This window comes from Capricornis sumatraensis, chromosome 1 (assembly GCF_032405125.1).
Source record: "Capricornis sumatraensis isolate serow.1 chromosome 1, serow.2, whole genome shotgun sequence".
In the NCBI taxonomy this organism is placed as follows: domain Eukaryota; kingdom Metazoa; phylum Chordata; class Mammalia; order Artiodactyla; family Bovidae; genus Capricornis; species Capricornis sumatraensis.
In genome coordinates, this window is record NC_091069.1 from 85,639,557 (window position 1) to 85,654,733 (window position 15,177).

The window sequence follows — 15,177 nt, forward strand, 5'->3', positions numbered from 1 at the left end:
GATTTTAAACAGATACATGACTTCTTAACTAAAAGAAATTTTAATGTATACTTGGTCTTAAAAATTAAATGCTTGGCTTTCAAATGATTTTAAAGGCCCTGACATCTAGTGGTCTGATATAGAACAGCTTTACAGATGTCTTCTTTCAACGTCTTTGGGGGCATTATTTTAAATAATTTGATTTAATAGTTATTTACAGAATACGGCAGACTTGCAATGGAAGAAATCTACCAGAAACCATTTCAGGTAAATTAAGTATTTTATCATTAAAATAAATGTATCTATGAAAAGCTGTTATCTTGTATTTCTGAAGATATAAGAACATTATGCCAAACTTATTTTTAGCAACAGATCCAGCGGAATTGAAACTAATTTATGGTAGAGTCATCACCAACTTAACAGTAGCAATTTACAAGAAAGGAAATAGAACAAATGATTATAGATTGATTCTTAGAATTTTTACTTAAAGAAGTTAATAACATTTCTCTTAATTAAGTGTTAATTCCCAGAGTTGAGATAGTCATGTAAACTTCTTGTATACATCATAAACTACTGCCATATTATTGGTTGTGTGTGTGTGTGGGGGAGTATATTACTAGTTGAAATTAGACCTGTTATTGTTCATTTTTGATTCATAGAAAAGTTTCAGAGTTTATTATGTCTCTCCTCCATGTTTTTTCATTACCTTTAAATGCTAAATGCAGAATATTAAGTCAGAAATTAATCTGGGTGGAGTTATTTGAGAAGCATATGTTCTGCTTGCTTCTTTGGAGTCTTAACATTACAGAGATTTAAAAGAAGAAAACAAAGCTAATTTCAGATAGTTTCTTCTTTGAAATAAGTGGTTTATAAGTTGACATGGTATTACTTGATTAGTTGTGTTATATAGTAGGTGAGAATGACTCAACCCTGTTTGCTCATCTGTGTGTGAAGTCTTCCCTGATACGAAAGCATCACTGGTGGTTCTTACTGTTAGTGGATTTACACTAATTCAGCCTCAGTCTTGTCTGGCTCAAGTGATCACTTTTATGAAATATTTGGACAGATTATGGTGTCATTTTTTGTATATGATAAAATTTACTCTATTTGGCCTATATCTGTTTTTCTGAACTGGGGTAATTTTGCCACCCAGAGGGCATTTGCTGATATTTGGAGACATTTTAGGTTGTCACAGTTTTGGGGAGGAAGTTAATACCATTGGTATTTAGTTTTTAGAGACCAGACATACTGTTCAACATCCTTTAATACATAGGACAAGTGTGTACAGCTAAGAATTATCTGACCCAAAGCATCAATAATGCTGAATTGAGAAATGTAAGCATGTAAAAATAAAAAATTCTGTGAATTATTTGGTCTTTTAATTAGACAATCTTGGCTTAAAATTATGATCTGTATACCCTGATACGTCTTTTGTTTCTTCTTAAAAATCCCTGTGCTATTGCTTGTGGTGACAATATATACAGTAAGTTTCTCAAGTGGATGTAGATTCTTGGTATAGGAGTTGGGAGTGTTACTGGTTTATGTAGTAGGCTCTTGATATAACTATGAGTAGTAGTAAACCATTTGGTTGCTATAACTTTTGATAAGGATTGTTTCTGGGGAGTAAGGGATGCTTCAGTTGTTAAGGTAGTAATTTTTGGTAAAATTTTATAAGAAATAGTCTATGTTTTTCCTTTTTTCTGTAGACATTAATGTTTTTGATTCGAGACTGGAGTTATCCTTATGAACATTCATATGGTTTGGAAGGTGGCAAACAATTCCTTGAAAAGAGATTGCAGGTAAGTCCCTATTTCTGAGATAGGCGAGCATAAGCACCAAGTCAGGTGAAGGAGTGGGCTGCCTGGACTGCTGCCTAGATCAATGTCTAAGTGTGATCGGGACAGATTGACTATCCCTGGTTAACCTAGGTAACCCCATACGCAATTGATGAGGTGTAAATTGGTAGCATTCCTGTGAAAGAGGACAGTAGAAATGACCTTGAATAGAAATTAAGGAACAGATATTTCTCTCCAGAGACATACTAAAGGGACATTTCAATAAATCAGTATTCACAGGATAAGAGTTTGAAGTAGACCAACCTTTTGGTCTGTTCAGATTGCATGCATGTCTCTTTCTGGCCCAGCTGAGCTTCTGAACATTTAAGACAGGCTGGGTAATCTAGTGTGCATGCATTGAACGCAAATGATGTGAGACTTTCTTTCCAAGGAATATTGTCTCATAGAGTGGCAGCATACAGAGAGCTAGAAAAGGGATCTTAAACATTTATAGCATAGCATTTATACACAGTTCAATTCAGTTTCTCAGTCATGTCTGACTGTGACCCCCATGAACCACAGCACGTCAGGCCTCCTTGTCCATCACCAACTCCCGGAGTCCACCCAAACCCATGTCCATTGAGTCAGTGGTGCCATCCAACCATCTCATCCTCCATTGTCCCTTTCTCCTGCCCTCAATCTTTCCCAGCATCAGGGTCTTTTCAAATGAGTAAGCTCTTCACATCAGGTGGCCAAAGTATTAGAGTTTCAGCTTCAACATCAGTCCTTCCAATGAACACCCAGGACTGATCTTTAGGATGGACTGGTTTGATCTCCTTGCAGTCCAAGGGACTCTCAAGAGTCTTCCCCAACACTACAGTTCCACACATACCTCAAAACTGGAACCCAGAAAAGTAACTTGCCTTTGGTCATTTAACAAATTATTGGTAACTGTAATAGGACCCAAATATCGAGATTCTTGTTCTGACCCATGCAAAATGCCTCACCAAGGCAGTCCTGGAAAATAAACTCACCACCATGATCCTTTATTCCTAGAAGTATCCTCCCATGGAAACCCTAAGGTCAAATACTGCCCACCTACTGACATCCACAAAAGATACATAAAAATCCCTTTATTCATAAATAGGAGTTTTCTTTCTTTGGGGTAATAAACTTTTGTCTGTTCCCTGTGGAAAGGATGCATTTAGTTTTGCAACCTTATTCAAAGATTGAGGGTATAATATAATTTTTCTTAATCCTAAACTGAGATTAAAACCAAATTCTTATTCTTAGATTATATTAAAGGCATTTCTAGACTGTCAAAGATTTTCATTCATCAGCATTTTCTTTGCTTTGTTAGAAGAAATTGACATGAAGTACATTAGGCATACTAACTAAATTCAGAATTATGACTTCAAAGACAAACGGGTTTTTAAATACATTATTAAATTGATACAGAAAAGTACACAGACCATAAGTATGCACCTTGATGAATTTGTGCAAATTGAGCATAGCCATATAACAACCCAGAAGCACCCACCTCTGTCTACTAACTCCCTCTAGTCCCCAAACCCTTCATTGCTGTTCAGACCTTCAGGAGGCTTTGTTTTTGGACTTTTTTGAAAGAAATCACACATGGTATGTATTCTTTTGTGTCCAGTTTCTTTTGCCCAGTATTACGTTTCTGAGATTAGTTCATATTGTTGCATGTAGTTTAGTTCACTTATTCTCATTGATAATCAGTATTCCATTGTAAGAATAACAATAGTTTTTCCATTCTACTCTCAATGGAGATTTGGGTAGTTTCCAGGTTTTGTTGATTACTAATAGTACATGTGTTTTAGAATGGTTTTTGAGATGAGTTTAGGAGGGAATATGTGAATTATATTGGGATAAGTAGTTATTAAAAATGTAACTTTAGTATATTCTTCCAGAAAATACATAGCGGTTTCTCTTCTGCAAAAAACTGATGACTAGCATATGTCATAAATAATCCTTTGGAATGAGTGCTGAAATCTTAAGGTTCTTTGGAATTTTTAAAGTTCTTTAGACTACACTGGTGTTTTTCACCTTATCTGTTGTTTTGCTCATTGGCTGACCTTTTTATTTGTAGGTGGATTAGTACTTTGCTTTCTCTTTGCCATTATAAGCACTTTAAAGACGGGTTTATAAATCACAGTCACACCTGTTGTTCTGGTGTTAGATATTATGATTAATTATTATTTGTATTTATTCATATCCTTGGTAGCTAATGGGCTTCCCTTGTGACTCAGCTGGTGAAGAATCCGCCTGCAGTGTGGGAGACATGGGTGGTTCCTGCCTGGGTTGGGAAGATCCCCTGGATAAGGGAAAGGCTACTTACTTCAATATTCTGTCTAGAGAATTCCATGGACTGTATAATGCATGGGGTCTCAATGAGCCAGTCAGACTTTCACTTTCACTTTGGGTAGCTAACAGGGGAAAAAAATCTCTTGGTTTAGGAGAGGAGGAGGGTCTTACCAAATGGTTAGAAATGGGTCTTTAATAAAATTTTATATTGTCAAAAAACACCCATCTGGAGTAGCATTTGAATTACTGTGCATGCCTGTGAGTATGTGTGTGTACTTAAAAAAAAATTTGTTTTTCTCTTGTTTGCTCCTTTACCCTTGTCTGCTCTACCTCCAGGTAAAACAGAATCAACATGAAGAGCTGCAGAATGTAAGGAAGCACATTCACAATTGTTTCTCAAATCTTGGTTGCTTCCTTTTGCCACATCCTGGTCTTAAAGTTGCAACTAATCCTAGTTTTGATGGGAGATTGAAAGGTGGGAATTCCCATTCTTGTTAAAATCAGAACTCAAGTTGTAGAGACTGAAAGTTTAAAAAAAACATATATATATATATGGTTCCTTAAAATTTCTCTTATACTGGAGGATATTTCGGTGCATTGTTAATGAAGTGATTGTAGTGCTCTCTGTGGTCTTTCTAGCTTTCCATTGGTTTGTTGCAAACACCTAGCATATTTGTTAACAGATTTTTTAATGTCTATTTCTCAGCACTGATGTCCTAAAAATACTGAAGGAACATTTCAGTATTTCATCTGATTGCAGTCTGCTAAAAAGCATTACCAATATATTGTATTGATATAATTAAATTTAAGTCTGTTTCGGGGTGATGGTATAATTTCCTGTGTATGTTTTAGGGTTATTTTGAGCATGATAGCAGAAGACTTGAGGATTAACAAAACTTTAACAGTATGGCTAGAAAAACAAAATTTAGTTTTAATATTTAATACAGTTTCATGAATTGCCTGCCATTTGGAAAGGATAGTTTACTTAAAATACTTGATGTGGAATTTGTTTTGATAGTTCACAGTTGTTTTTATTATTTGAGCTGACAGAATTAGAAGATGAAGAAAATGGGGTACTAGAGTTGGGGGGGCATTATATTTTTTCTTATGAGATGTGTCAGTATGACAGGTTTGGATGAGTTTTTTGAAATGAATCTATACTTAAGTATCATACTCTTGTTTTACAAAATAGAATCTCATTAGCTCTTACCAATGGTGACTTTTTTTTTTTTTACTAATATGTTGACTAATTTCATGCCCATCAGATATTGATGAAGAGTTTAAACGAGAGCTTCGAAATCTGGTTCCCTTGCTCCTTGCCCCAGAAAATTTGGTAGAAAAAGAGATAAGTGGATCTAAAGTCACTTGTAGAGATCTTGTAGAATACTTTAAGGTAGGAAAATGCTTACATTAAATGACTTTGTGTAAGTTAGAAATATAGTTGACTTAAAACTCATTTGTGTGTTATAAAAATTTCTCATCTGTATTTTAAAGCAATTAGGTAAAATTTATAATTTTTTTTGCCTTGAATTGGATGTATCAATATTTTAGAATATTTAAGATTGTAGCAGACAACATGTATCTTCTACACAGTGATTTTATTTGTTTATACAGTTACCCTACTTTTTCTCCAGCCCTGATATGCACAGAAGAACCATTCATAATATTATAATACCACTCTATCATTTGAAAATGATAATAGATATTGGGAGCATAATTCTGCATCTTGAGTTCTCATAAAAAACCTCTCAGAGTCTGAGTACTTGATGAGAGCCTTTGAAAGTTATCAAAAGTGGGTTCTGAGCTCAAGTAAATTATTCATAGATTCCCCCCCCCGCTCTCTAGTCTTTATAACTTGCTTGCCAGAGCAAGGCCACTGTTGAGGGTTGTGATTATTTGTAGTAGTTGTAGATGGATGGGAAAATACAGTTAATGAAAGAGGGCATTTTTGTGTTATTTAATGGACACTTGATCACTTTCATACTATCTTTGTTTAGTTATGAAATAATTTAAGAGTCAGATGAAAGTTGAGATGAAAGATTCCTATATGGAACTTACTTAATAATTTTCATCTTTCTTACTCTTAAACCACAAAGTAAAATACTGAGTTAAAATGTTTTGTTACATATTTATTTGAAACATTGGCAGTTTGGCAGTAGGAGAGGATTGTGGATTTCTTTTCATAGAGTAGATGGCATTTTATATGTAACTTTAAATATGAAACAACTTTTCTGCCAAGTTGAAGTTATATTTAGAGATATTTCTCTAGGATATTATTTTGCAACACACATTTTTAATAATGTTGAGAATAGGGTTAACTTTTTTGGAATGAAAGTATATGATTTTTAAAGCTTTGACTTTTCCTTTTAATAATGTGAATCATTTTTCTATCTAATGATGTTCCTTTGGGGATATGGAGCCAAAGTGCATAACCTGTCAATATAATGAGTCTTCTATATTTTTAGGCTTACATTAAAATTTATCAAGGAGAGGAACTTCCACATCCCAAGTCCATGCTTCAGGTAGTGTGTGTATGTTGTACATACATTTATGTATGAGGGAGAAAAAAAAATCTGCTTTAGAGAGAAATGCTGGAAATGGGGTGGTGCTTCTTTGCATGCAAATGCATTTTAGATACTTAAGGCATGGGTCCTGAAGTTTTTGAGTTTTTGTAACTACAGATTGCAGACCTTGTACCCACACAGTACCTTCATAGAAATGAAGGTCCTTGGTGCTTTCTCTTCAGTTGCTCAAGAAATGTAGGAAAATTTCTGTTTCAGAAGATAGCTTGATGTGGGCCTTGCTGAACCAAGCTGCTTCTGTTCTCTGGGTCTTTAACAATGAATGTTGTTTGAAATAGGCTTATTTTCCTCTTTATTTTAATGAGTGACAGCTACTTCTAGTGATTATAGTTGTTTTTTTTTTTTTCTTTCTTTTTTTTTTTTAAAAAAAGGTATTCTTTAGGGGCAATGTTATTTTAACCTGTTTAATTTTTTAAAAAATTGCTACTTTGGGCAATTTCCTAATTTTATAGTGGATTAAACTGTTGTTTCATAAAATCCATGTAGTAAACAGTTTTGTGGATTTAAAAATGTATCCTGTGTCATACTGATTATGAGAGAAAGGACCATATGAGTATTCTTAATTCTTTGCACCTGGAGACGGGACATATATTAGGGCTGTATTTATTTAATTCTCTTGTAATTTCCTGGGCATATGTGTTCTATTCTACAAACTCACTCTAACAAATCTAAACAAAACAAAATTAGTCAGGTAGTCCTATTAGAAGCAGTTACTATATCCTTTATAATAGTGTTTCCTCCATTAGAAGGGAAAACTGGAAGTTGATAATATTTTTCTCCAACTTGGTCACTGTACATAATTTATTGTCTTAATCAGCATTTACAGTCATCAGATATTTCACATAAAGTTGGGACATTTTACTTTATTTTTTAGGCAACAGCTGAAGCCAATAATCTTGCTGCAGTAGCAGGAGCAAGAGAGATCTATTGCAAAAGTATGGAGCAGGTTGGTGACTGACATTTATATTAGCACTAGAGTGAGAAGATTTTTATATTTAAAATCATTGAACCAATTCGTACTGCTTATACACTGTCACGTTACATCATTCCCAAATTTTCTTTTATCATCTCTACTGGAAATAAACAAGATTATAATTTCCATCGTTAGAGTGCAGGATGAGAGTAGTAAGTTATTACATAGACCACACTAAAATATTTTTTGACACATGATTCAGAGTGCTATTACCAGTAGCTTCTGATGTTAGTAACATTGTCCTAAGACCAATAGCAATTTCTGTGCTAAGCTTGCTAATTCAAATATTCAAGTACCGTTTCTATGTGTTACACCTCTTAACCCACTTTCTTGCCAGCAGTCTTTTTTGGTGTATTGCTGGGTCAGCTGACATCAATACAGATTGTAGTGTAATTCTTTTTGTCTTTATTGGTATATAGTTAATTGGGAAAATTTATTTTGCTTGAGTCAGTTAAATATATAAGAAATGTGTGGGTTATGATGACGTGTGTAGTATTACAAACAAATTTAAAACTAAACCATGTAGATGGTTTAACTTCACTGATGGAATTTCTTTCAAGTGTGACTTTTTCCCAGCATGTAATCTGTCCTACTGTCTGCACAGGTATGTGGTGGGGACAAGCCTTACATTGCACCTTCAGATCTGGAGCGAAAACACCTGGATCTTAAGGAAGTGGCGATTAAACAGTTTCGTTCAGTGAAAAAAATGGGTGGAGATGAATTCTGCCGTCGTTATCAGGACCAGCTTGAGGCTGAAATTGAAGAAACCTATGCAAATTTTATAAAGCACAATGATGGCAAAAATATCTTCTATGCTGCTCGTACCCCTGCCACACTGTTTGCAGTCATGTTTGCTATGTATATAATCTCAGGACTGACTGGCTTCGTTGGCCTAAACTCTATAGCCGTCTTGTGTAACCTTGTCATGGGGTTAGCACTGACGTCTCTTTGTACTTGGGCATATGTTAAATACTCTGGGGAGTTCAGAGAAATTGGAACAGTGATTGATCAGATTGCTGAAACACTATGGGAACAGGTTGGTATCTATCTTTTGGTTTTTCAGTGACTAATCTTATCCTTGTGGCTCCCCACCCCTCCTCCAGTCCCCCATTCCCCACCCTCACCCCCAATATTTCCACACCTACTTTTTCTTTGTATGGAGAATGGCAAAAGGATATTTTCTGTTTTGTTTAGATGCATAATCTGAATATATATAAACTGAAGTTTTTTTTCCTTTAAAGTTATAGTGTGCTTTGGTTGACTTATATCTGTAATACTCTGGATAGTTTCTTAGTTATAGGCCTGATTATACCAGACAAGTGGGCAGGACCAGAGTCTTTAAGGATTCCCCCCCTCCCCCTTTTTTTTTTTGAGAAAAGAAAATATCAGTGCAAGAGTTATGAAGGTAAGGAAATAAGTTTGGAAGTAGAGTTCTTTTGAAGTTTCTTACTAGGATTGATAAGAAGCAATGCATGCCTATATTCCAGGAAAAATGGGTGATATTCAGGTCTTCATTGCCTTCCATGAAGATAGTAGTGGTTTACTGATGTACTTACTACAAAGAACAATCTTATAGGGAATTCTTACAGCGAATAATCTTTGACTTCTGTACTACGGAAATGCTAATGAGCAAAGCAAAGTACCACAGTGAGCCAGCTTTTCTTAATCATAATCTGTTGCCTCAACCAGAATTCAAATCATGATTTTTTACCTCAAACCAGAATTCAAAGTTGGGCCTGACAAGTATCTACTAAGGAAAGCCTTGTTGTGTATCAGCCAACTGTTGTCTGGAATTGCCTGTGTTCAGAAAATTCCACTTAAGGATATTGTCATTAAAATGATCATCATGAAATACCTGAGCATCATATCAAGAATGAAAGCTACAGTTATTACTGATGGACAATATAAAAGGCGTTTTCAGATACCATTTCTGGGCCGATGAAGTATTGGGCTTACTTGAAGATTTAAGATAATGTGGGTCCATGCTGGTTTTGGTTTTAAAGTCAAAGACTGAAGAAGTTGATTGATGCTGATTTTTCTACTAATAATGTCATTATTATTTTATACAGTGACCCATTATATTAATTTGCATTTTATATTTCTTTAGAGAAATGCTCTATTCAGATCTGATTTGGAAGCTTATGTCTGGATATTTATTAAATTTTTATATCTTTAAAAAGTTCATTCTTTATATTCCTCTGATATGTTCTGACAGAAGATGGATTAAAAGTTATCACAACCTAAAAAAAAAAGAAAGCTATCACAGCATCACTTAAAGTATTATCTACTTTAAAAGTGTTGAATCATTATTAATTTTCTGCCACATGGAATTTCAGTAATAGTACAGTGTCTTTTGAAAATCAGTCATCTCCAGTACAGCACTGATTCTAGGATTTTAGAGGTGCCACTATCATAAAACAAGTCAACGGAAGAATCTGAAGTGTGTACAATTATTTTTAGTATAGTCAAGGTAAGAGGATCAGTAGGCGGAAGGTCTGTGCAGTGTCAACAAACCTTGTCTAAATTTTTTTGCATTTCTCTTTTCTTTTGCTTCAGAGGAGTCCCAGGAAGGTGAGAAACTATGAAGTCTCAAGTTTTTATAGTCTTAATTAAACTCTTTAAATTCAAGGCCCTCTGAGTCATTCTCCTAACGAATCACTCCATGTTTTAGGTGTTTTCCAAACTGTTCGAAGTTACTAGACGTCGAATGGTTCATCGTGTTCTTTCGTCAGCACAGCGACAGAGACTGTCATCCAACAATAACAAGAAGAAAAATTAGACAGTATTTTTAACTTTTTTCCCTATCTGAAGTGTTCACACTTATACATGTAGGACAATAAGCAGGACCGTCTGGGCCGGTCTGCATAAATGCTGTATACATACCAGATTTGATGCTGCATATAGGGTATGGAATTGCACATCCATCTCATAGGAATTGTAATGGTTTGAATAGGAGGAAAGTAATTTTTGTTACATTATAAAATGTCTAACTGCATTATTTGTAGCATCATAACTTTTTTTTGGGAGAAGCATCTTTTTATTTCCCACATTCCTGGTTATTTTCTTCATTGCTTTGAATTGAATTTTTATATCTATTTTTATATGTAACTCTTTTTTTACCTCATGTTTTTATTTGTTTTGCACATTTCTCATACCACAGGTATTGAAGCCCCTGGGTGATAATTTGATGGAGGAAAACATAAGGCAGTCTGTAACAAACTCTATCAAAGCAGGCCTGACTGACCAGGTGTCTCATCATGCCAGATTAAAGACAGACTGACACTTCATCTCCTCATGGACTCCACTCTCCCTTTTTTTCATGCTTGCTGTACAATGAGAACTCAAATAAAAATAAACCAAAGTTTACAATCAACTGTAGAAGTAGTTTAGCATAACTGGCTTCACAGATGGCTGCCACAGAGTGTGAAATTGTTTGTTGGTTTTAAGCATTCTGTTCATGGCTCCTGAGACATGATGATTGGCTGAGGAGCATTAGTTTATCATGCACACTGGTGCCATGTTTAATTCTTTTTTTTTCTTCTTTGATGTTAGTGAAATTTGTCTTATGTAAAAGGATATTTCAGGGAAATATTTTAAGAAATCTATTTAGAGTCTTTTTAACACAGTGTCCCATTGAAATTTTAATTTTTAGAGAAGTTATGAATCACTGTAGCAAGATTCAGATTGGAATGACAATGAAGCCTTTATTGAGCCACGACATTACAAGTATATATTGCTTTACTGCCTTCAATACCAGTATTACATAAATGCATGTATCAGAAATTTCACAGAAATTACACAACTCTTGTAGCTAAGAAAGTGATTCTGAAGTGTACATTTGTCTTGCCTTTTTAAATTTATAAACCTGCCCTAAAACGAGATGCATATCTCGGAAACTAAACTGTCTTTATGCGGTTTAGTCTTCATGTACATAAAATATGCCATTAATTTTATTGGGGGAGAAATTCCATCCAAAAATGTTGCCTACAGCTGTGAGTTAAGAGTGTCTGTACAGTGTGTAGCTTTTATTTTCTAAAATCACAGATAGGGCATGTATATGAATTATAAATATATAAATACAATTTTGTATTAAAAGTTTTGTAGTTTATGGCAAAATCTGGTTCTGTGGTAGGCTAATGAGTACAGTCCCTGTGAAGGAATGTTTGTGGCTCATGTCAGTGTATGAATGCATAGACAATTTGAAGTTTTTGATACATTTGTGATATTTATCTTCTTGAGCACTGCAATCTCACTCCCCACCCCACCCCCCACCCTCGAGGGAATTCAATGGGAATGTTTATCGTGACTTTGTCCTTTGTTGCATTTTAAAGTTATTTTCTGTAATTTATTTTCAGTACATAATTAAAAATTTGTTGCATATATAAAATAGAACTTGTGATTTTTTTTAAAGGAATTCTTCAAATATGTATTCCATTACATAAACCTATTTGTTTATACTGAAAAGAGCATGAGTGAGGAACACCCATGTGAGAGCTGAAAGCTGTTGTACCTCGAAGCTAAGCTTGTAAACAGTTATTTTTCTGTGTCTGTCTCTGTCAGGGAAAACTTGTGATTAGCTAGGGGATTTATTAATTTTTGTTTCTCTCTCTCTTTTCTGGTATATGTAAGGCTAACATTTTGCAGTACTTTTGTAGCCTTTTCTGTGAACACCTGTTTAAAGCACCTAGTTTGGTTTTTAAGTGAGGAGAACTCAGATGTTGAGTTGCATGGCCGAAATCTCAAAATTTACTTTGGTATATATCTGCCCCCTCCCGCTTCAAATCCTATTTTTATATGGATTGTGTTTGTTTCCATCTATTAGTAAACTGCTACCAACTCATCTGTTCTTTAAGAGAATTCACCTGAAAAGTGTCTTATTTCTTTTACTATGTTTTATGAATGTTGTGGACTGTTTTTATGAATGGAAAAAAATAAAAAGTTTGTTGTATAATAGCAACTCTTCTGAAATTAAAGAGACACAGGTAACTGTTTTTTGTTTTGTTTTGTTTTTTAACAAAAGAATTGTGAAATCTAGACCATTGGATTTCTTAATATTTCTTGTTGGAAAAAGTATTTTCCCAAAGATACAATTCTATTAAGGATTCCAAGAAAGTACTTTGGTTTCAGCTGGAAGACTGAATATTGTTAAGTAAGAAGCAGTAAAAGGGATTAAAGACAATTTCAAACTGTTTACTGAAATAATTTTGGTGTTAGTATATTTTCTGTGGTATAATTTTTTAGTAATTTATATTACAGGGTTTTTTTTTTTTTTTTTTTTTAAGCAAACTGTCTTCCTCATTAAGATATAAATAACTTCTTTGGAAGAGATAGTAATTTGTGACCCTACTATTGAGTATGCCTTATATATTTCTCGTGAAAATAGTCATCCTTGCTTCATTAAGTATATTCTGCTTGTGAAATGGAGTAGCTGTAATTTTTGAGAATTTATATTATTTGGTGAACTTTCATTAGTCATTTTACTTCCAGAAATGGGTGGCTTGAGCAGTTGCTCTTGCTGTAGGTGTGACTGCTGCTGGAATTTGTTACATTGTTGCATTATTGCAGGGTTAAACCGTTTTTTTGGGTGGACTTAACTGGGTTAAGAACCTATTGAGAATATATCGTAAAATTCCAGAAAGCACTGTAATGTTACTGTTAATGGTTCCCTTAGGTCAAAATGGGCTCAGAAAGTTTTTAAGCAATTGCTTAGTCTTTTGGCTTTCCAGTTAGCTGTTTCTTTGCCACTGTGGGTTGCCTGGGTCTGTTGCACACATTTTTAGGTTTCAGCAGTTTCATTCTTGGCGTGAGGTTTTATTTCCTACTTTGACCAGGATTGCTCTGTGCACCTAAATGTTTTTCCATTTGTGTCCTAGTTGTGAGGTGATGGCGAACGTCGGCTTGGAGAGCTGGCAGCTGTTCCTGGCAGCCATCTACTTGGCCAGAATTTCCTCATCAAATGACTGTGTTGGATTCAGTCTGGAGCCTTTGTCAGAAAGGGAACTTAACTTTGGGGAATTCTTGGCTTTTGGCAAACAAAGCTACATGAGGGCTTTCTCATGCAGGACAGAGAAATGCCACCTTCTCTACCTAAGTCTTTTATCAGATTTTAGGAATTTCTCCTCTCCAGATTTGCAGTTTGCCGAAATTTAGGATGAGGAATTGATCTACCCTTGACATACTTGAGGGCCATACAGCTCCTGTTAACGTTCTTCAGTGAAAGCTAGGAGCTGACCAGGTCAAAAGTGCCTGAAGAGGAGTGTAAAAAAAGCTTAGGAGAAAGGGGGGAATCACAGCCTTCATATAGTCAATCAAGCACTTGCACATACATTAGTACTTTCTGTTCAACCGTCGTGTGGTAGGAAACCACTTAAAAAAAAAAGCTGTCTCGGGTGTCTCAGGATTGCAAACCAGGATTCTGCCACTCCACACCAGGGGTTTGAGTCAGTGGAAAGTTTCAGACAGACGAGTGATATTCATAACTCAAAACTGTCTTAGCTGCATTTTAAAATTACTAAAGGTGGACAAAGATTTTGTTAATACTGAAGCAAGGTGAAAATGACCCATAATACTAGGTTTAAAGAGTGGTATTAAGCAAGTAGTGGAAATCTCTCTGTCCTTTTGATTGTATGTGCCAGAGGTAACCATATATTTGGTGTGTGTGCTATGGAAAACTTCCCCTGTGCTTATTGACACATCTTTATGTATGCATAAAACATGGTTTTTATTTTACACAAAAATAGAATTACCCTGTACATTATACATTTTTCCTATACAACACTGACCTTTTCTTGGGCCATTAAGTAATTCTTCAGTGCTCATGCAGTTGCCTTGACCCTTCTGAGGGTCGATGGGGTTTTGAGGAGAGAGCCCAGACCTTGGACGTTACTTTTTGTGCCATTCTGCCCCCTACCACAGGACTGGGGAGAGAAGAAGCAGGTACTGTAGAAAATTTGTGCTCCGTTTTGTTTGTCCATCTGCTGGCTCTATTTGGTCAATTGACTAATAACTGCTTCCCGAAGCTTGTCCATACTTTGATGGGGTGTGGGGGTCATCTGGACCGTGATTTGTGTGTGTACTCTCTCATGTCTGACTCTATGCAACCCCATGGACTGTAGGCCACCAGGCTCATTTGTCCGTGGGATTTCCAGGCAAGAATACTGGAGTGGGGTTGCCATTTACTTCTCCAGGGGATCTTCCTGACCCAGGGATTGAACCCAAATTTTCCTGCATTGGCAGGCAGATTTTTTACACTGTACCACCTGGGCTGTTATTTAAATAACAATTTTAAACTTTCTGAAAGTTTATATGGCGAACAATGTGGTTATTGTGGAGTAAAATGGTTCTGTAGCTACTGACAGCAAGAAAGGTCATCTAAAATGTCATAGTTTAGACTTTGCAATCGCAAAATGTGAAGACTAAATGCTTGGGTGACCTGGAGCTGGAAGAATACTTGAATTTAAACTCGGGAGGGGAAAGGAGATGAACCTTGGGGTTATAACAGCTTTGTTCCTTGCACCACCACCTCCAAGCTCTGTGAACT

The 15,177-nt window shown here is 35.5% G+C and overlaps 1 protein-coding gene across 4 annotated transcripts in view; it reads left to right on the top strand.

Moving 5' to 3' along the window:
* ATL2 (atlastin GTPase 2) overlaps positions 1-12,342 on the top strand; it is a 70,030-nt gene extending 57,688 nt beyond the window's left edge. Inside the window, exons 6-14 of one of the 4 annotated variants that reach the window (XM_068985391.1) lie at positions 190-246; positions 1,686-1,778; positions 4,419-4,557; positions 5,348-5,475; positions 6,548-6,604; positions 7,539-7,610; positions 8,242-8,673; positions 10,194-10,208; positions 10,309-12,342. In XM_068985391.1, the coding sequence (XP_068841492.1) occupies positions 190-246; positions 1,686-1,778; positions 4,419-4,557; positions 5,348-5,475; positions 6,548-6,604; positions 7,539-7,610; positions 8,242-8,673; positions 10,194-10,208; positions 10,309-10,416 (1,101 nt within the window). In that variant the 3' untranslated portion in view covers positions 10,417-12,342. The remainder of the gene's footprint in view (positions 1-189; positions 247-1,685; positions 1,779-4,418; positions 4,558-5,347; positions 5,476-6,547; positions 6,605-7,538; positions 7,611-8,241; positions 8,674-10,193; positions 10,209-10,308) is intronic. The other 3 variants (XM_068985382.1, XM_068985376.1, XM_068985399.1) reach the window with 3 other exon arrangements.
* The last annotated feature ends 2,835 nt before the right edge of the window (positions 12,343-15,177 follow it).